Below are 22,238 nucleotides of genomic sequence, written 5' to 3'. Positions count from 1 at the left end.
TTTACCACACTGTCAAGCTCATGTTCGGTTTTTCTTAACATGATGGCAGCCAGAAACATCAACATCACTGTCAGAGGAGAAATCACTGCTGCTCTCTACAAACTCATCCCACCAGCTGCATCTTTCATTGTCTCTGGGTTCAAAATCCTCTACATCCTCCTCTCTTGATCGCTTTCCGATCCTCCTGGTTGGGGCTCCTCTTCTCCTATAATCCAGTTGACTCCAGAGTCATTGTTGTCCAAGTTGCCAATTGTAGTCATTTACAGCAATGTTGTCATTTCCATTATTATTATTATCCAAGTTGACATTTAGGTCAATATTGTCATTGTTTTCTAAGTCGTTATTGTTGTCTAAGTTGTTGTTTACATGGTTCTGTATTTGGTTGTTTTCCAACATTTTCTGCATCATCAATTTTTCCGTCCTCTTCAATGACTTCTGGGATTTCCTCCTCTACAACAATTAAGCCATGCTCCTGATGTCATGACGTGGTGACAGCAAGGCGAACCCAAGATGGAGACTCATCCTTTAAAACAAAAACTGATTTATTAAAATAACAAAACTAGAAAACAAAAAGCTGACGTGGCAGCAAAACTAACTATAACAAAAATCCAGGCAGTAAACAAAGGCGAGGCGAGGCGAGGCAAAAACAGAGCGGGACCAGAGACCAGACTAGAAACTAACATGAACAAACAACAATGAATCGGCCGAGAGGTGGAGAGGAAGACCAAGTTTTAAAGCAGAGGGTGATGAGGAGAAGTGGGAACAGGTGTGTGATTAGGAGTGAAGACAGCTGGAGATGGGTGTGACAAGAAACCAGAAAACTGCTGAGCGGAGGACAGGTGAATGATGACAACACAGAACCAAAGCATAAAGACGACAAAACAATATCAAGACAAGGACAAAAAACAGCAAATACAAGAAAACCCTAAATCAAAACAGAACAAAACCCAGACACATGACACCTGATGTTGAATCATCATCAGTCTGAGCACGTAGATCAGCCCGTGACGATTTTCACCATTTATCAGTTTCCGCAATTGAACAAAAAGATTTGGGCCTAAAAAATAGATTTAAAATACACTGTTTCCATCACTGTTTATAAAATATACCTTTTTATCTGTTGTTGTATTGAACAACGAGTGTCTGTGTATCGTAGTAATCCTGACAAATACTTAGATTTGCTCCGTTGTGTTCTCCATCTCCGCTGCCATCCATTTTAGCTAAAAAGATGAAAGAAATAAAACAACTATTGAACAAATTATATTTATTATGGGTGACTATAGAAAGATGTAAGGCAGGCGATCATGTAATTTCCTGTGTTTAAGTGTCAGTGTGTTATTAAAATACCTCCTGAGCCACTGGACAGATTAATGAAACTGTCAGAATGTAATCATTAGATGTCTGTCTAAAAGTGATGAAAGGTGGTGGGCGATATGCATTCCTTCAGGAAGTTCTCGGCCTTTGAGTTCAAACTTTGAATTGTTTGTTTTATGAGCTCAAACTGCTCTACATGCTTTTATAACATTGATGAATTATTATTACTTTAGACTTTACAGTGATTGAATAAAGTTATAACCATGTCTGTGTCCGCGAAGGTTAGTTAGCTGTGGTGGCCATTTTGAAACAGACTGACTCCAAAAGGTAATCAGTTGTAAACATGCATCCAATGTTTTCTTTCTGAATGTTTCATTTAAAATTAGATATTTTGGTAACACTACAAACAGACGCACACACAAACAAAAACATTTTCCCTTAACTTTGGGCATTGGATATTTACAAGTAAGTTACAGCAATCATTTCATCATATTTTAGACTAATTCTATTGCTTCTAGAATTGTGCCGCTCAAGGTGGCTGCATGTTGAAGTAGCTCTGTTTCAGTCATTCTGAGATATTGCTTTTGAAAGCCTTATTTCTCTTTTTTTCTTGATGTAAATAACTTTTTTTGGATGATTACTTTCTCTGGTATTGGATGCTGTGCAGCTGGAAGCATGTTTACTAAAGCCTTTTTACTTTTGAACATTTTGGTATGATGCGTAACCATGACAACAAGTGTTAAATGTGAAGAACCCTGAAGTCCAGTCATGGTCAAAACCAAGCAGATCGCCCATAAATCCACCGGAGGTAAAGCTCCCAGGAAGCAGCTCTCCACCAAAGCTGCCTGCAGGAGTGCCCTGGCCACCGGCGGCGTGAAGAAGCCTCACCTCTACAGGTCCGGTACCGTGGCTCTCAGGGAATCCACCCCTACCAGAAGTCCACAGAGCTGCTCATCCAGAAGCTGCCCTTCTAGCACCTGGTCCAGGAGATCGCACAGGACTTCAAGACTGACCTGCACTTCCAGAGTTCGGCCATCATGGCTCCGCAGGAGGCCAGCTCCTGGTGGAGCTCTTTGAGGACACTAGGACCGAGGACACATTGGGATAGACCGCTACAAGAGACCCTTCCTGCCCACAGCCATCAGCATCGATAACAGCTCTTTAACAAAACCAGGATTATGAGCTACAACAATTAATTTCCCTTTGGCATTAATAAAGTATTTTTGAATCGAATTGAATTGAATTAAATCACTGAGGTGGGTTATTATGTGCAGGATGTTTTGTTCCAAAGAGCTGATTGATAAATGCTTCACCATTGTTACTATGAACTGTTATTATATCTGCTGCACAAAAATATTAAACAACTTTCTGAGAAGTGTATATTAAAGAGAGACTTCAGATGTCCTGATCTGTGAGTTAATTTAAAGTAAAAAATAAATTCTGTTTTGTTTTAAAATCTCAGCTGACTCTTTATGATTCAATCACAAGTTCTGGAATTCTAAATCTCTGCTCTTTATTTTAAGATGATTTCCCATCAAATTTACTGCAAAAACTTATATATATGTTGGTTCAAAATTGCATATAATCACCTTGCCCATCACTAGATATGTCCTTCTTTCTCCCGCAGGGTTCACTGTGCCTCCTTTGTCAACTATAACTATTAAATAAACCATCTGGTAAAATGTTAACATGGAACTTTGTTGCGACAAAAACAGTGAACCGGTGTCAGCTATTTCTTTTCATAACGGAAAATTGTTAAACATAAAATTATACTTTTTTTAAATAAAGCTGCTAAAACATTAGTTGTTTAAACTGCTTTTTGTCTATTAAATTGGACGACACCTTTTATTTGAAGTGACAGCAGATTTCAAACAAACTAGTAAAACTGTGTTTACTGTAAAATGACAGTGTGAATACACTTTTTCTTTCAGCGGGGGTCACCGCAGTGAGCAAACTTATATGAGAGATTTGAATATTACTTTACACCAGATGCCCTTCCTGTTGCAACCTGGGCTCGAACCTTTAATCTCAGGATTATAAGACTACAGCACCAACCGCCGAGCTACAAAACCCTTTTAGAAGCTAAAAGCAGCAAATGTTTAGTCAAAAGCTAAAAGTAACATAACAGTTGCTATAATGTACTACTGACTCTTGTTTTTATTTTTTAAACATCTGCTGCCATCAGGTGGGCAATAATGTTTTTGCCTGTGTGTTTGTTTTTCTGCCATGTTAGAAAAATTAAGCAGTGGATGAATTTTATTTAAACTCTTAAAAAGTAATCATTAGATGTACATCTACAACTGATTATCTTATGGGACTGATTCAGTTCAGATATTGAGTGGTAGTAGCTGATAACTTTGGTTAAAACTTTGCCATTAACTGTCAATCTTGTCTGTCTGTTAGCAAAATATCTCATGGTGCATTTTATTGAAACCTTCAGAAAGTAATCACTGGATGTACACCTACAACTGTGTCACTTTTGTAGTCAACCAAATTGAAGAAGAGCTCCAAAGCTAATGAACACCAAACTTCAACCAAAACATGTCTGACTCTGTTATTTTTTAACATGAGATAAAGTTAAAGGTGGTGGATGATGTGCATTCCTTTAAGAAATGTTTTACTTTCAACAGTTTGAATAGTATTTTTCATTTTACAACCTTGATAAACTCCTGTTACTAAATGTTAGTTTAGTGCGATCTGTTTACAAATAATCATTAGTAGGAGAAATCAGGTCTGAGCTGATGAAACCGTCACAAAGTTTTAAATAGAATCCACTGATGAGACTCTTCTGGTTTAAGTCAACAAATACAAAAAAACAATCCTCCCAGAATAATATTTGAAGCAACTTTATAACATGAAACAGTAAAACGTGTCTGGATGATAAAAAGGGACGGAGCTGCAGGCTTCAAGTGAATATTTTTTTACTTTACAACCTCCTAATCATATTAAAAGTCAACTTCATTTAAACAATCATTCAAAAACACTATTTATATAATTCACCAGTGATGTAGTAATTCAACATTTAATATGTAAAAGCTGGATTTGGTAACAGAGTAAAAGAGCAGACTCACCGTCTTAGAGTTGATCCGAGTGAACGAGGACTTCTGATGTTCTGATGACATCACGTTCCAGAACTCACTGACTTCACTTCCTGGTTCAGGGATTTATTGTCATAGCTACAGTGGATTTTAGATTTCTGTCAACAAATCGAATGAAAACATTTAAACCAACAATAAGCTGTATTTATTCAGACCTTTGACAGCTGAATTAACCCTCCACCGTCTGTGAAGAGGACGAAGGCCTGTAGGCCACTGAGTTTACTGCTTTGTTATACGGGGAGCAGCAGACAAACAGGATACAAAAGATATAATGTATATAAATAAAATTCAGGACATCTGAGGTAGTCTGAAGGTAATCTATGGGTAATCTACAGGACAAACCCGCTCTTCAAACGGTGATTTTCACACTTTAAAGTGTTATAATTTGTACTAGCAATGAAACACAAATAAGAATGTTTTCTCCTTTAAGAATCTTTTATTGGTACAAATTCAGTTATAATGTATAACTTATTATGGTGTGTTCTGTTTGAATTATTACCAATCTTCCTTAATAATCATGAAAAACACCTTAAGTTAATGTCTGTTGGAAACTAAAGGACTAGTTACAAAACTAAACAAAAACTCGTCACATCTGTTGATGTAAAAGGAATCAGCAAACTGGCTTCATGTAGGGGTGTCCCATTTCATAAGGGAGCACTACCCCTCAAGACTTCAAATGAAGAGTTAAGAGGAACTCAGCCCAATCCCCCCAACCTCCCGATTTCCAGTGAATGTGTGAAACATGCTGCAGTCCATTCACCTTGAAAGTCCGAACTCTATCCAGTTTCTACACCTGTTCTCCGTTGAGGGTCACAGGGTGCTGGGGTCTGTCTCCAGCAGTCACTGAGTGGGAGGAGGGGTCAACACTGGACAGATCTCCAGTCCATCAAAGGGACACAGAGATAAACAAACAGACTTGGATCTGAAAATGATGCCATACTGAACTTCCAGTTGCAAGTTGGAATCCCAGTAGGATGAATGTTGTGCTTGGTGACCAGCTAACCAGCATTAGAAATATAACTTATTAACAACAGCTTTCCCCACATTCTGTGTAATAGTATTGAGGGATTTTTATTTTTGTAGTCTTGGGGATTTTCTGCTGCATTTCAGGAGTTACTACCATATTGGTAATAGGAACTTCACACCCACCTGTTTGGTGTGAAACTGATGCTGACTTTGTTTAATTTGCAGTCGTCTCTTCTTGGTTGCTGTGCTTTTGGTTTTTACACTTTTATTTTGTGTTATTTGGGCTTTTGCTTTGTCTGCATGTCCTGTGGTTAAATAGATTGTTCTCAGGCAGCTTTGCTGCATTAGGATCTTTCTTATTTTAATGAAATAAATTACAAATAAAGTGGTTGTTTTCTTATGATTCAGATTTCCTCTTTGTGGTTTCTCTGGTCTCGAGTGAGTGAATGAACTGGTTTAATGAAGGTTGTGACAGCATGAAACTGCCACCTGACTGAAGTCATTAACTATCTAAGAAAAAAACAAAAAAATTACCATAACTTCACCTAAATCTTTTAACACGCAGTGCTGAAGGTTTAAGAATGTATTTTAACTTGACAAGGCTGAGGTCTAGAAGTGTCTAGTGATAATGATTGACTGCAGCTGGTAGTTTCTGTTTGTCAGCATAAAAAGAATGTGTTTGACACCACTCATTGAACAGACTTACATTCAGATAAAAGGAAATCATTTAGGATGTTCAAGAGCCACCAAGGCTAAATCCTGCCATGAACTGGAAACTCCTGGAACACCAGTGTCTTTGCCACAGAGAAGGAGGTTCGGAGAAAAAAGCTCCGGCTCCAAAAGTCTCACCTTTAAACTCAACTGAAATCTGCAGCTTCCCACCTGGACGAGCCAAATGCCTTCTGGGGAAACACTTTACAGTCAGACGAGACAAAGATTGAGTTATTTAACCCTTGATGACAAGAAGTATGTTTGGGAGAGTCGAGGTGAGGTTTTCTAACCTAAGAATATTGTACCAACTGTCAAGCATGGCGGTGGTAGCATCATGCTGTGGTACCAGTCCAGTGCTTAAAGTGGAAAGAATAATGAAGGACTACTTCAGCTTCAGCTTCACCTCAAACCAACAGCTAGATGGTTGAAACTTGGAAACAACTGAGTGTTTTAACAGGATGATGATCCCAAACACATCAGACCTGCTTTCTGATTGGATAAAACCTGCTAATATTAAACTCCTGGAATGACCTTTCCAAAGCCCCAAGCTCCACAACATACTTAAAAGAAAATACAAACAATCTCCACGTAGTCTACAAAATTTGTGATGTGTATTCCTATACGGAAAGCTAGACTTTTAATTACAGCATGGTTTTGGCTGCAACATAAAGCTGAAGAAGTTATTCTTTGTCCAAAATTAATTTCCACGTTTTTAAACACACAATTAAAGAAAACAGCATCTAAAGACAGTATATTTTATTTATACTGTAAGTCTATCTTTCCTTCCTCTGAGATGTTGCTCCCCCCCTGATGGCTGAAGAGATCTGCTGGTGAACTTTATATAGAACCACTGGAAGAAGTAAATAATAATAATAATCAATCCATTCATTAATTTGCTGCACCTGCTTAAATCTGGAGGTGTGCAGCCTCACTCAGCAGTCACAGGTGAGAGTCACAGGACACACCCTGGACAGGTTAACAGTTCATCATGGGAAGAAAGTCCCCCTTTTTTTCCCCAATTTCAACATTTTCTACTGATTCTCACCAGGTCTTCCAATCTCCATTTGTAAATAATCATTCTCTCTGTACAATAATGGACTCCAAAACTGTTTGGAAATGACCTTTTAACCCTTCCAGGACTGATGGGCAGCAGCAGTTGCGTATTGAAGGTGACTGCTGATGTCTTTCCTCCTCAGCTTTATGTTAACCCACACCTGTAAGCTCCAAAGCAGCAAACAGACTAACACTGGTGATGATCAGCTCATCAATACAGCGCCAGGCTCGTATTTCTCCTCTTTATTCCTGTTTAATTAGTAAGGAAGGACTTAGCTTTTCACATGCTACTTCACCATTTTACTTTAGGTTTTAACAAATTATAAGATCTGATACAGACCAGGTAGTCTTTTCAGTCATCCTAATACAAAGGGCTTAGTTGTTGTGTTTATTTTAGATTTGACTTGTAGTCAGATGTAAACCACAGTCAAAGTTTATTTTCTGGGAGATGAAACTCTGTTAACTACACTTCAGTTCTGGCTTGATACTTGAAGGGAATGGTGGGCCTTCCGCCTCTGCAGACACTCTCAGACTGACTCGCTCCTGAGGCGGATGATCTGGGCCGACCTGGGCGGCTGCCGCCCGTCTCTGAACTCGGGGGTCAGAGGGGCGAGCGTGACTCGCAGGAAGAGGATGTCGACCTCTGGAGCAGACAGGCACGCCTATCACCTGCAGCACGCTTGCTAATGAACCATGATCTGGGAGATCAGTGGCCGCTCCTGATTTCAGAGAACCCGTCCCTTTCTTGGGCAGAGGAGTTTGCTTCAACGGCGCACTCTTCCTGGGGATTTCCTTATCCTGGTGTTTCTAACACAACAACAAATCACACCTGTTCATTCAAAGTGAAATGGTGAACAGCTACATTTGAACCAGTTAAATGTTTAAACTCTTGAATTAATTGAAGTTAATGAGACCATGGAAACCAACCTGATAGTAAAAACTAGCAGTACCAGGAAACCATCAAAAAGGGCAACTTGCTGCTCAAAAGAGTCCAGAAGTTGTCAAAAGTCATCAACATGTAACCTCTGCGGCCATCTTTACTACATCGAGACTTGCATTTTTCTGCTTAGTTGACCCAAACCTGTTTGTTTGACAAAGTGACTCTTATATTGTGTATAAAATGTCTTATTTTTGTTGTTTTCTTCACCCTTTCCTTTTTCTGCTGTTCTTTCTTTTCTTATGGTTCACATGAGCAAAATAAACTGTTACAAGGAAAACACACAAAAAAATTTTTTTACCTTCTTTTCATCTTCAGCAGAAATATTGAAAATCACTTTGACCGCAGTCAGACGGGGGGACTTCACACTGTGGTGGAAAACGTTTCCAGTAGGGGAGCCATGTAGATTACTAAAAGGGTTTTAACAATCAAAATCCATGAAAAAAACAAAAAACAATTACATAAAGAAACATAAGATCCAAAAGGAGACGCAGTAATAGACGAACATGTTATATAAACAGGGAGGGAAAACAGTAACATTTACCTTCTGTGGCTCTATTGTTTATCTGACATGCTTTGGTCAAAATATCACAAAAATAACTTTTTCTCATAAGCAAAGGTTCAGTCATGTTTTGGTTATAACTAAGCAGTGGATGAATCATTTGTTGATATATGGGATTGTGGCACTTTCGAATGATAAATTCTTCTAAAACACACAAAATTTACTTCTTAGTAAAGAAACTTAACTGATGGAGCATTATGACTCAGTTCCTTTGTGAACTGTACAGCTTTTTAATTACCTGCCGCCAAAGACAAAAGGGCAATAATGTTAATATTGTGTTAGCAAAATGTCTCATAAACCACTGAATGGATTTTATGAAACTCCCAGAAAGTGTTCATTGGATATTCACAACTGATTAACTTTTGGAGTCACCCCAGTTCAAGATGGTCGTCACAGCTAAGCAACATTAGCCAACCCCAAAAAGTTCACAGAAGCTAACATTTGGTGTGGTAGTAGCTGAAAGTCATCCCCAGCACCTACTAACAGATCACACAAGATCTTTGTTTAAAACTCTGGCATACAAGGCAGCAGGTAAAATGTTTGTTTTTTTTTCTTTTAAGGAATGCTCCTTTTTTATTTCATTACAATGTCCTGTCACACCCTGAGCTCACCTGCGCAGAGTGTCTTGAACTGGAGCAGAACAGGAACCAGATGGAGATGAACTAGTAGGATTACCCAGCAGCAAGTTGACGTTGACGACATTCATCTGCAAGATCAGTTAGAAGTTTTATTCCATTCAGCTCAAAGATATAAGTCCTCCAGACAGACATGTAAGGAAAATGGTGACACTTATTTAAAAAAAGGTTGGGACACTTCGGAAAGTAATTAGAAATTATTCAAATTCAATTCAATTCAAAAATACTTTATCAATCCCAGAGGGAAATTAAAAGTTGGTGTAACTCATATTACTTTCTTCAAAGAGTTGTTGTAGATCCTGATGGATGTGGGGAGGAAGGATCTCCTGTAGTGGTCTGTGTTACAGAGAATTTATAGAAGCCTCCGACTGAAGACACTGTTGTTGTATAATAGTCTCATTGAGAGGATGCTCAGGGTTTTCCATGATTTTCTTGATATTATGTAGAATCCTTCTTTGTACCATCATCTCCAGAGGTTCCACAATCATCCCCAGGACAGAACCAGCCTTCTTTATCAGGTTGTTGAGCCTCTTTAAGTCCCTGGCTCTGATGTTGCTCCCTGAACAGCACTTTCAACAACAGACTGATAAAAGATACGAAGCATCAAGAAATCCAGTCTGCTCTGTCCCTTTTTGTAGATGGCTCCACTGTTGAGTCTCCAGTCCCGTCTTTTTGTTCAGATGAACACGTATTTATATTCCTCAATCACTTCCACTTCTTCTCCCATGATGGAAACAGGGTTTGACCTGACCCTGTTTCTCTGAAAATCTCCAATCATCTCCTTTGTTTTGTTCACATTTAAGATGAGATGATTGTTTCCACACCATGTCACTGTCATGTGTCTGGGTTTTGTTCTGTTTTGATTTAGGGTTTTTTTGTATTTGCTGTTTTTTGTCCTTGTCTTGATATTGTTTTGTCGTCTTTATGCTTTGGTTCTGTGTTGTCATCATTCACCTGTCCTCCGCTCAGCAGTTTTCTGGTTTCTTGTCACACCCATCTCCAGCTGTCTTCACTCCTAATCACACACCTGTTCCCACTTCTCCTCATCACCCTCTGCTTTAAAACTTGGTCTTCCTCTCCACCTCTCGGCCGATTCATTGTTGTTTGTTGATGTTGCTCATAGTATTGCCTTGCCTTGCCTTGTTTCGTCTCGCCTTGTCCTCAGTTTGGATTTCTGTTATAGTTAGTTTTGCTGCCACGTCAGCCTTTGTTTTTTACTTTTGTTATTTAAATAAATCAGTTTTTGTTTTTTTTGAAGATGAGTCTGCATATTGGGTTTGCCTCGCTGTCACCACGTCATGACAGACACAAAGCGGTTCACCAGCTCCCTGTGTTCAGCTTCTTGTCCATCTCTGATACACCTAATGACTGCAGAGTAATCTGAGTGGTTCTGCAGAGGACAGCAGTCAGACGTGTGCTGGAAGTCTGAAGTGTACAGAGTGAAAAGGAATGGTGAGAGTACAGTCCCCTGTGGTGCTCCTGTGCTGCTGACCACCTGGTTAGACACACAGTCCTTCAGTCTCACAAACTGTGGTCTGTTTGTTAGGTAGTCATTGTTGAGGCCTCCACCTGTGTCTTCTGGAGTTTCTAACAAAGCAAATCAGGCTGAATTTTATTAAATGCACTGAAGGAATCAAAGAACATGATCCTCACAGTACTGCCCGTTTTATCCAGATGACAGTGGGTTTGTTGAAGCAGGTGTATGATGACATCTTCTACTCCAACTCCATGGCAATAAGCAAACTGCAGGAGGTCCTGATATGTGCTTGTTTGCTTACTCAGATGGGCCAAAAGGAGTCTCTCCAGGACCTTCATGATGTGGGATGTCAGGGCAACAAGTCTATAATCGTTAATCACTGATGGATGAGGTTTCTTTGGTACTGGAACAAGACAGGATGTCTTCCACAACACTGAGACCTTAAGCTAAGGTTGAAGAGGTGCTGTAGAATCCCACAGAGCTGCTCTGCACACACCTTCGGGACTCTGGGGCTGACACCATCTGGACCTGCAGCCTTGTTCTGGTTCAGTCTCTACAGCTGACTCTTCACCTGACTTCTGAAGACAGACACGTGAGAGGGGGAGGCAAAGGTAGCAGCGGCATCTCGTGATTTGGTTGAAGACCGACTTGTAGAAGAAGAAGAGTCCATGACTGAGGTGGAACCTGGGGGGTAAAAGGAGGGTGGGATGTCTGTTTGGCTGGGGGCAGGAGGGGAGGATGATGATCTTGTTCTTGAACTGAAACTATTGAAGAATGTGTTCAGCTCATTTGCTCTGTCCAGACTTCCATCTATCCAATCCTCCTTTTTCTTGAAGCCTGTGACCTTCTTCATCCCAGACCACACATCTCTGATGTTCCTTTGTAGTTTGCTCTCCAGCTTCTTCCTGTACTCCTCTTTGCTGTCTCTAATTTTGACTTTGAGCTGCACTTTGAGTGTGCACCTCAATAATTTCCTGTCTCCCTCCCTGAAAGCTCTTTTTTTCTTGTTTAACAGTTCATTCAGATCACTGGTGATCCAGGTGATTGTTATTACGGCAGCATCTCACTGTTCTGGTGGGGATAGTATACCAATACAACTTGGTAAACATTGATATATATATTCCTGTTTGTGGAAAAAAAAAATGCTTATTTGGAATTAAATATGAACAAGTTAGAAAAAACAAAGGCTTCATGTCTGTCATCAGGAGTGAACTTATCATAGTCTTAAATTAATTACACTATATATGAAACAATAGCTAGATGAATATGACGAGGAAAAATGAAATATCTGAAGGAATAACGGGAAATGAAAGTGAGAATTCTGCAGACTGAGCTGCATATGATGTTGGAGGAGAAAGCTCAAGCAGATATGAGCGCAGATGCATTTTCTACATACATATAAAAGTGGACTCGGAAAAAAAAAAATCCACATAATTTACAGGAATACTCTTGTCCACAGGTATTTGTCTGGCTGGCCTTTGTAGTGCTTCTTGGTCTTCATTTAGATATTCCAGATGATCCATGCTTCCTCAAAAAGAGCGCTAAAATCTAAGTTGAACCTGCTGCTTTAAAGGATTCATTTAAAATTCAAGTTAGTCTAGGAGTAGCACTAATCTGCCTTCTTGCATCTATCTTCTACCACTTTTCTGTGGTCGGGCCATGGAGGCAACAGGTCCAGGAGAGAAACCCATACCTCCCTCTCCCCAGCGACACTCTCCAGCTCCTCCTGGTGGATACCGAGGTGTTCCCAGGATAGAGAGGATATATAATCCCTCCAGCGACTTCTGGGTCTGCCTAGAGGTCTCTTCCCAGTGGGACATGAACAGGTTAAAGCCACGGCTAGTTTAAGATCTGACTGTGTGAGCTTCTTAAAGTAATATGTGGCATTTTAATCCAGGACTAGGCCTATACCCTGTGTGAGACTGACCAGAAAACTTTATCTCAGCTCCATCTTAGTATAACATTTATATCTTTTTTTTCAGCTAAATCCTCAAACACTGAAAGCTATGAAATCTTGCTTTCATATTAAAGTCCTAAAGTTTTTTTCATATAAGGTTGTGTTTTAAAAACATCACAGCATTTATTCACGCTGGATGCTGACCTACACGACTGATTAGGACATAGCTGCATCGCAGCAAATTTGGAGAACCCTCTTTAGTGTGAAGGCAGTCATAACGCTGCTTTATATAGTTTTTTTCCTGCTAATTTTCATGTTAGCACAACAAACCAGGGCTGTTTTGTTTTCTCTGTTTGTTTCCAGACGAGTAGTTTCGAGGCCGGCGGAGGTGGAATTGGGGACTTGGACGTCTGGCCTGCAGTGAAACAGAGAGTTTGCATCATTTGTTGGTAGTTTGTCACACAATCACCAAATAAAACAGAATTACCTACAGTCTCCTTACTCCCCCTGTCGGGGACAGTTGTTTGAATACAGAGTTGGTCACAGCCTCCGAGAAATCTTCTCCACCGTCGGGCCACTCTGATGCATTGACCACAGTGACGACTGGAAACCAGTCTGATAACAAGAACAACTATAAGCACACTGGTACAATTACTCCAGGGTCTATAGCATCAGTGAATTGATAATATTGGTTTAGGTTTGAACTGAAAGGCAGAGTAATGTTGGGATAAACCAGGAGGGCCCACTTTCAGAGGTTGCGGCTGACATCCTGTTTGGGACAGGAGACTTCACCACTCGAGGTTTGTCGAGACGGATCCGCTGCTCTGCCTCCCAGCAGCAGGGGTGGCTGCACAAAGGCCACAGGCAGTGAGCTTCATTCATGGCTGCCCAGTGGGGTGGGGGTGGGGGGAACAGGATGGGTGGTGACGTGTAACCTGTAAGGTGATGTTTGATGTTGTCATTAAAAGGTAAGTCAAAGCACACAGCGTTCAGAGAAAAGTGGTCTTTTTTGACAGAACTGCAGGGGCTGAACATTTACTATACATGTAGGTAGGGTTGATCCAAAGTGCTGCACGGCAAAAATGGGACAAAACCAAGAATCCTAAACTAATATCTCATAAAATAGTGAAACTCAAACAGCAGTGTCTGTAAGAACAAGCAGAACAAACCAAGTCCTTCCATAACACCCAATGAAATACAATTAAACTAAACCATAAAGTTGTACACAAGTCAAATATAGATCTTTAATTGCCCCTTAAATATATGGAAAATAATAGTTTTATGACAAGACCCCAAATGTTAGCCTTATTTTTTTTCAAACAATTTAGAGGTGGTATCTTTATCTTAATAACTGATGAGAAAACCAAAAGAATAACCTGGTGAGAAAACATTTCTTGAAATGAGACAAATTTCTTCTTGTTCTAAATCTTTATTGAAGTTCAAAACAAAAGAAGGTACACGTTGTACAACAGCTGAAAATCTGCAGAATTTAACTTGCACAATAACATACGAAATTAATAACTGCTTGCTTTGTGGTTATGTCCAGCACAGGCAACAGTCATCACTTTAGGTGAAGTCAGTTATCACCTGAAAGAAAATGATGCATTATCTCATAAGGGATAGCGGCACAAACGGAGCACTAACAAAGTAGCCCACTTTGGTTTGTTTTGAAGCAAGACGGGGGGATGGTGACCTCTGGTTGACCTAAAAAAATCATTTTTAATATCTAAGAAAACCAAAGCTGCACAAACGAAAATTTTAACGACAGAAACGAAGCACTAACCACTCAGACTATTTGCTGGATTTTTTGACGTTGGTGGGGTGTTCACTAGTTAAAATAAACAAACACAATACAGGAAACTGTCAACATTGTGGGAGAAGGGAGACAGTAGAGCATGTTATTTTAGAGTGTAGAAGGTATGAGAAAGAAAGGAGAATATTTTTGGAGGAACTTGTGAAAAATAAAGAAATATTTAATTTAGTAGATATATTGAAAAGGAACTCAAACTGCAAAAGTATTCAGATTTTAATGAGATTTTTCAGAAAAACAAAATTGATTACAAGAATACAATATTAGATATTTTGAGCCACACTCCATACCAGTAGGTGGCGGTAATGCAACCTTACTATTTTTTGCCAACCGCCATAAAACTCTACGAAGAAGAAGACGAAGGAGGCCAGTCTGTGATTGGCTGGTGGCGTGGCTCATTTACATACAACTTTGGGTTGCGAGCGCATAGAGAGCAGAGCGAGCGGCAATGACTTATATAAGTCATTGGCGAGCGGTTTGTCAGAGCCGAGCGCGAGCAAAGAGAGCCGAGCGGCGTCACTGCGCGCTCAACCTGGTGGCACAATAATCACGCCATATAAATCCGGGACAAACAGCGTTCGGTACGGGACGCCCCTTATTTGGCTGAAATACGGGACAGTTGGCAACCCTAGTCAAAGTCAATTAATAAAAAGGTGAGCATTCAGCATTCAATACAAAAAAGGAAGCCCAAAAAGTGCATGAATTAGAAAAATTACCACTTTGTTTTTGTCTTGTTTCTGTCAAAAACTAGTCTTCAGATTCAACTAACGGAATTGTGACAGCGGCGGGATGTTCATGTAACAGCCGGTGTGGGGGGTGAATTATTTATATACGATTATTTCATACGTACATATGAGTAATAAATGTAAGAGGTATAATTACGAGTAATCATACATTTTCATTGTTCTACGCCCCACAAAAAGTACCTCACCTGTTCTGTAATCTCGGCTGCTGTTGGCGCCCACGTTGCTAGGTAACAACGTAGCTTGTTTGGTTCTCGTGCTCCCCCTGCTGGTGGCTGGCAGCTGTCGTGTGCTGACTTTATATGTTATTTCTGCAAATTAACTGTGACAAACCAGGACGCTGTACCCGATGAAAGCCTTTATGGTCATCAGTTTTCCCTTTTTCTCATCATATTCTGAAAATAGTTCTTACTCCTGTCTACACTTGGATTCAATGTACAACCAGACTCTGTTGGAAAGTGTTTTACAGCTCGTTGCCTATTTTTGCCATGATCTTTATACACAGTTCAAATGTTTTTCATTACACCTTGAGGTTCATTTTAGTAAAACTATGTTCTGATTCAGAGGAAAAGGAAAAAAAATTTCAAACTTCTCGGTCCTCACGATCAGCTCCTAGTCTGCCGGCGGACTTGGAATAAGCTTGGTGGATTGACAGTAAAACGGGAGTTGTTTTGTTGAAATAACAGTGACAATCTAAACAGCTGGTTTTAAACAAGAGTAGACAGGTTTAATGTTTTGCTAATATAGTATTCTTTCATACCAGTTCAACATTTTTGAGCAAGAGTTGCTTTATTTAGCTAAAAAAAAGGCTATAAAAGAAGCACGTTTGGCTCACCTCCACTCTTTACCCCAGTAGGACGATGTCTTCCTCTTTCTCAGGTACCAACTATTAATAACAATTTGGCAAAACATCCCTTCAAATTTGACAAACTATTCCTTTACCACTCTTATAAGGATATGACTCAATCTCAGTCAACATTTTTAACACCAAAGCCTCCACTTAAACATTTTGAATTTTTAAAATCATTTAATTACATTTCAGACAGATGTAGTTGCTTGTTAATCAGATGTTACATTTCTGAAATTGTCAGTAAAACCTCTTCAACAAAAAAGCCCCCCCTCACCTTTTTTTGTTTGTTTTTAAACACCATTTATTTTCTATTAGGAATTTTTACATTAGAAAAACCGTGTAAAATGTCTGTTTCTAAAAACCGTGCCACTGAACAGTCTAAAAACACAAACAAAACAAAGCAAAGCAAAAAAAAAAAAATCACTGTTCCTGATTGTACAAACTAATCTGCTACCATGTAGAAATCACAGATTTAAACAGGATTAAATAAATGGATTTGATTCCTGTGAAAAGTAAAGACTCGTGTGGCAGCCGCCTAACTCCTCTGTCCAGTTCGTCGACGGAGACACGTCCCCTTCAAGACTCCACCGTGGAGAAACTTGTGTCTGTTTTTGGTGGAAACAGTTAAGACGTGGCGGAGGTCAGTTCAGCCAGTCCAGATCCTCCTCGTCACTGTCATCCCCAAACAGAGGGGTGGGTGGAGGACGCCCCTTCAAGCTCTGCAAGCAAACAGGAAAGAGGAAAACATTAAGAGGAATGTACTGAGGGGAGCAGAAGGGGGGATGAGCACTACCGTATTTTCCGGACTATAAGGTGCACTTAAAAGCTGTCAATTTTCTCAAAAAACGACAGTGCACCTTATAATCTGGAGCGCCTTATATATGTAAGAAGTCATGATGTTTTAGTACGACTTTGGTAAACTACAAAGCATTAAGGCTCAGTTATAATTGTGCAGGGCTCCGCGCAAGGCACGTGTACCTGAGCGAGCGATGTAGGCGTTTATACTTGATGTTTATGTCGGTGCAGTATTCTTTCGTGAATTCTGAACCATTTGATTATCTTTGTGATCTCTCATAGAGGGATCATAGAAATGCTGATACAGGCGAACCAGCTCCGCTAGAGCACTGAAATCATCCATTTTGAGTGTGGTGCTTGCGGTCTGCGCAAAGTTATAGAAATTGGGAAGTGCGCCTTATAGTCCAGTGTGCTTTATATATGACAAAGGTTCTAAAATGGACCATTCATTGACAGTGCGTCTTATATATATATATATATATATATATATATATACCCTATATGCCCTATAGCGCAGAAAATACAGTAAATCAAATCTGAGACGTTGATCCAAACTCCTGAGATCTTTCCTCACCATCTCGTCCTCCTCTTCCTCCTCGCTGGGAGCAGCAGGGCGTTTGGCAGGAGGTGGGGTCTGGAAAAATGGCTCTTCCCCGTTTTCCTCACCAGTTCCCACGGCCAGGCTGAGAGAACAACAGAGAGAGAGTGGAATGGAGCACGAGCGACAGGAAAGAAGAGCAAAGGAAAATGGGGAGAAAGGCAACGGGAATCACACGACTGGTTAGTTTACAGAGAGACAAACACGTTTTTCCAGAGCTCAAGGTACAAACCTGTTACAGATTCGGTTAAGTCTGAAGCTTTACTGGCCTTTAAAAAGCAGGTGGAGGGGCTCGACCTCTCACCAGGTCAGAGTCAAAACAATTTTATATGAACCCAAATCAATTATCACCCACTGCCACGTGTCTGTGTGTTCATTTGTCTGTCTGTTAGTAATATATCTCATGAACCAGTCGACAAGTTCAATGAAACTCTTAGAAAGTAATCGTTTGTACTTCTACAACTGATCACCTTTGGACTGAACCCAATTAAAGATGGCCACCACAACTAATCAGCCTTAACAACACAAAAATGGCTGTAGCTTAATCCATTTTACAGATATTAAGCCAATGTGTGGTGTGGTAGTGGCTGAGAGTGATCCTCAGCACATACTTTGAGCACTAACAGATCACATATATATATTTTTTAATTTACTGATCTTATACTAATATTTCAAAAAGATGTAGCTGCAAAAGAAACTTTTTAAAAGATGTAATGAATGGGCTTTGCAGCTGAAATTTAGATCATATGAAATTAACTTGGCCAACAGGTTTTAATGAACAGAATAAAGGTTTTTGTTTAGTTTCAGCTTTATGATGTTGAGGACTTTTATTGTTCTGCTTTCATACATCAAGACTCAATTAATACGATGAACTGGGGAAAATAAATTATCATCTACATCTACAGCCTAAAAACATTCATATGGATGTAAAAAACTAAAGGGGAACGGAGAAGTTTAAGTTCCGGTTCTGCTCAGAGTCCTTCAGTCATGGTTGTGTAGTTGTTCTGATTTCACCTCTCAGCTGCAGAGTGCGCAGGTGGGCATCACCCGAAAGTTGGAACTGTCCACATGAGGCCCCTCTCTAACTCCACCCTTCCTTACAGGAACGAGCTCAGGTTCACTGAACATTCACGACATCTGAGCAACGCTTCCTGAGCTCCAACAACTCACTGAACTCACCTGGTGTCCTCTCCAGAACTGTTCTGAGGAGCACTGGGAGGTGGAGGTGGGTTGACCGGCGGGCCAAAGGCTTTTTGAGAGGAAGCAGTTGTTTCCCCGACGTTCTTAGTTTCTTCCGAGCTCTTCACGTCCACCTCACTGCTCACTGTGCCGTGCGTTTCCTGACCATCATTGAGCCGTGAAGGCTTCTCGAGTCCATCATCGGGGTCCACGGACGGGATCAAAACTCTTTCTACTGTAGGCGCGTCGGGGATGGAGGGTTGTTCCTGCTCACACTCTACATCGGCTGTCTTTGCATCCTGGGATGGAAGGTGAGAGGGTAAAACTGGGAGAGGATCAGCGGCCTCTGAGGCCTCTGAAGCCTCTGCCTGACCTGGTGTCTCGGACTCGCTTGTTGCCTCCTCTTCCTCTTCTTTAACTTCCTCAGTCATCTGGGCCTCACTGACTCTATGAGAATCTGAGTCAGCCATGCCTTCCTCTTCCTTCTCCTCCTCTTCTTCTTTTTTCACTTCTGCCTTTCCATTAACATGAACTGGATGAGATTTCTCCTCACTTTCTTTCACATCCTCAGGTTCTTCCTCCTCTTCTTTCTCCTCCTCGACAGCTGCTCTCTGTGAGGATCTGTCTGCATTACCAAGCAACTGTAGAGTTACGTTCTGAAAAATAACAAATATCAGCCAGTGAGTGTCACCCGTCAACTATCATTTAAAGACGTTTTTAGCTGTGACAAATTCATGCTTGCATTGAGCTTGACATTCTAGTTCATCACAGAAAAAGACAAAAAGCCATAAAAAGGACTAACCTTAATAGTAGTGACAATGACCCCCAGCACAGCCTGGCCACTGTAGGATTCACTGAGGTCGAACTCTGCTCGCAGAGAATGAAACACTCCGTTCATCACCCGCTTCACCTGCAAACAGCACATGACACGTTAGCACCTTGTACAGATGTCTCAAGACTGAAGGACAGATGTTGGACCAAATTGTGCAGCACAGAGTCATTTCTTTTCATGCTCACTGAAACTCGTCACCTCTGCTGCAGTGTCTCCTGAGCTCTCAGGCTTTTCCACTTTCCTCTGCAGTTCAGCCACTCTCCTCTCCAGTTTCTCCCTTACAGCAGCTTCCTGTTGCTTCAAGGCTGAGTACTGAAGGAGAGACAGATATCCATGTGCTGTGTCACAATTCAAAGGGTTCGGCAGCTTTTTGGGGACAACATGCAAACCCTGAACCCGTATGGCTAAAACCTTGTAGGATTAGGGTCAATTTAAAGTGAAGGTATAGATCAGCAAATGTCCAACACACTGATGGCTGTTTGGGGTGCAGCCATACACCTGAGTCATGTGGGTGTTGTTGCGTGAATGTGGTGAGTTGTTATGTGAGTGGGGTGTGTTGTTTTTCCTCCTCCTCCTCATTAATAAATGTGATGCCAGTGTTAGATATGTTCTAAAATAGAGGTTTGTACTATAAAGAAACAGAGGAGAACCAGTTGCTCAGATGCCTTTATCGGCCGTGTCAAGGCCTGCCATATCATGAGAAGTTTACTGATGGCTGCCACATGCTTACATGTCAAGATAGCATTACACCCACAGAGTCACTTGCTTGAACCAGTTAAAGCCAGTTTTTGGCGGCACATAGTATGATTACTGATTTCACTATTGGATGGCGTTCCAGCCCTCTGTGTCGGGAGGAGCCTAGGATCTATAAGTGTCAATGATTCCTTTGTTCGGGGCTTCTCTCTGCTTCATCCATAAGATGTTGTAGACAGAAGTCCCAGTGCTGGTCTTGTAGTAATTTTCTGCCTTATTAAGAATAAATATTTAAACTCTAGTTCTTTTGTAGCATCATCCTTTAAAGGGTAAATTGTCTGAGTTCTCTATCCTCTGGGATAAAAGGACCGGAAGTGAGCAGAGGGTGGGTTTGACAAAACCAGGGCTTTTTTCTGACACAATGTCCGACACACGGATGCTGCTTGTGGAAAATATATTTCCTGGATACTTCTGTCTCCAAGGAACCAGCAATCAACCTGATCTCAGCCTGTAAATGTGCTCCATCCATACTGTAGGCCAGGGCTATTCAAATTCAGTTGCAATTAGGCCATATCTACAAAAATCACTGGGAGTTTTCTGTTCGTGCTGAGGATTTACTGCCTTTTGCACAGTTCAGATCAAACAACTGCTTACAGGTGCACAGGTTTACCCACCGCACCCCTCTCTGTTGTTGTGATTTCCCAAACACTGTCTGCTTGACAGAGGCACACGTCTACTAGCTTAATGTAATGCTCAAGAAGCAGCTCTGATATTTATATTTTCAGCATTATAATTATACAAATTGCTTTAGGATTCTGGCAGCTTTGTGAGGGCCAAATAAGTTTGAAAAAGGCCACATTTGGCCCATGGACTGCATGTTGAACAGGGCTGCTCTAGGCTATTATTAGCATACAGCTTCCTATGTGAAGATGGCAGTACAGCAGCAGCCTGCAGTACATCACTATCTCGACTCCTGTTCTGTTGTGACAGAACAAAATAATAATAATAAGTGTGCTCCTCAGGATGAGGAGTATTTGTGGTCTGGGCCCTGTATTCATCCAAGATGTCTGTACTTTGACCATTCAGTACGAATACACCCCTAATACCTACTGTAATTACAAAATATAATGCAGCAGAATTAACCTTAAAGTTCTGTCCCAGAGAGAAGTTAAACAAGTTGCCAATATGAAGTTCCCTGCAAAGATAATCAGGTTATTTGCTTGGTTCAGAGGTAATTGAATTTGAATCTGCCAAAACAGTTCAGCTAGAAGGAAGAGGCTTGGCCTTTTTTACACACTGAGGAGAATCTGTCATTCAGTTTACAGATGCCAGCAATAATCAGCAGAGGCAGATGTTCAAAAAAATAAAAGATATTAGAAACTTAAAACCAAACCATCAACTATTCACTCAAGATTAAACAGATGATTAACAACTATTTTTTTTCTAATCAGATTAACAGATTGTTAGAGAAGTAACCATCCCAACTTACTTTTTCTTGAAGCGCCTGCAGCTCCTCACTCTGCCTGCTGTGCTGCAGCAAACTCTGTTCTTCAGATTCTTTCAACTGCTTCAAAAGCTTCAACTGTGGACAAAAACACCCAAAACCTTTAACTAAAGCCCAAGGTGAGGCATTTTCTTATTCTGGCTTCCTGAAGACTTGAGGATGGCTGGGTTAATCAAAAACAAGCTCAAGATTCACCTGTTAGGTCTTGCTTTTAGATGAATTTAGCTTTCTAAGACACCTTTAATATGTGATGCATGGACTTTCAATGTATAGAATCTTGTCACTGTACTCAACACTTTATTTCCTTTTGTTCATTAAGTTCTCAAAATCTTGTTCAAAGGTAAATTGTTTTATACTTATTTATAAGATTACATAATTATAGACTATATAAGGTTCTATGTTTAGGATTTTTTTAAGTTCAAACTAAAATCAAAAAAGGTTAAAAAACAAAAACAACTGGACTTCTATTCTGTAGCTGAAGACGTTTTGCTTCTCATCCGAGGAGCTTTCTCAATTCAGAAATAGAGAGTGTGGAGTTGAGCTTTTAAAGCTGAGATGTGATGTAAGCTGGATTGCTTGCAAAT

The 22,238-nt window shown here is 40.4% G+C and overlaps 1 protein-coding gene and 1 pseudogene across 2 annotated transcripts in view; one reads left to right on the top strand and one right to left on the bottom strand.

Moving 5' to 3' along the window:
- Positions 1-2,082: 2,082 nt before the first annotated feature.
- Positions 2,083-7,829, top strand: LOC108246424 (annotated as a pseudogene).
- An 8,164-nt stretch (positions 7,830-15,993) lies between these two features.
- fkbp15b (FKBP prolyl isomerase family member 15b) overlaps positions 15,994-22,238 on the bottom strand; it is a 30,811-nt gene continuing 24,566 nt past the window's right edge. For both annotated transcript variants that reach the window (XM_017433987.3, XM_037977761.1), the window contains exons 24-29: positions 21,640-21,732; positions 19,656-19,769; positions 19,428-19,535; positions 18,626-19,281; positions 17,423-17,531; positions 15,994-16,772 (exon numbers count right to left, since the gene is read on the bottom strand). In XM_017433987.3, the coding sequence (XP_017289476.1) occupies positions 16,695-16,772; positions 17,423-17,531; positions 18,626-19,281; positions 19,428-19,535; positions 19,656-19,769; positions 21,640-21,732 (1,158 nt within the window). In that variant the 3' untranslated portion in view covers positions 15,994-16,694. The remainder of the gene's footprint in view (positions 16,773-17,422; positions 17,532-18,625; positions 19,282-19,427; positions 19,536-19,655; positions 19,770-21,639; positions 21,733-22,238) is intronic.

The sequence above is a fragment of the Kryptolebias marmoratus genome, linkage group LG1 (genome assembly GCF_001649575.2).
Source record: "Kryptolebias marmoratus isolate JLee-2015 linkage group LG1, ASM164957v2, whole genome shotgun sequence".
Taxonomy (NCBI): domain Eukaryota; kingdom Metazoa; phylum Chordata; class Actinopteri; order Cyprinodontiformes; family Rivulidae; genus Kryptolebias; species Kryptolebias marmoratus.
This window is presented reverse-complemented; position numbering and strand designations above follow the sequence as displayed.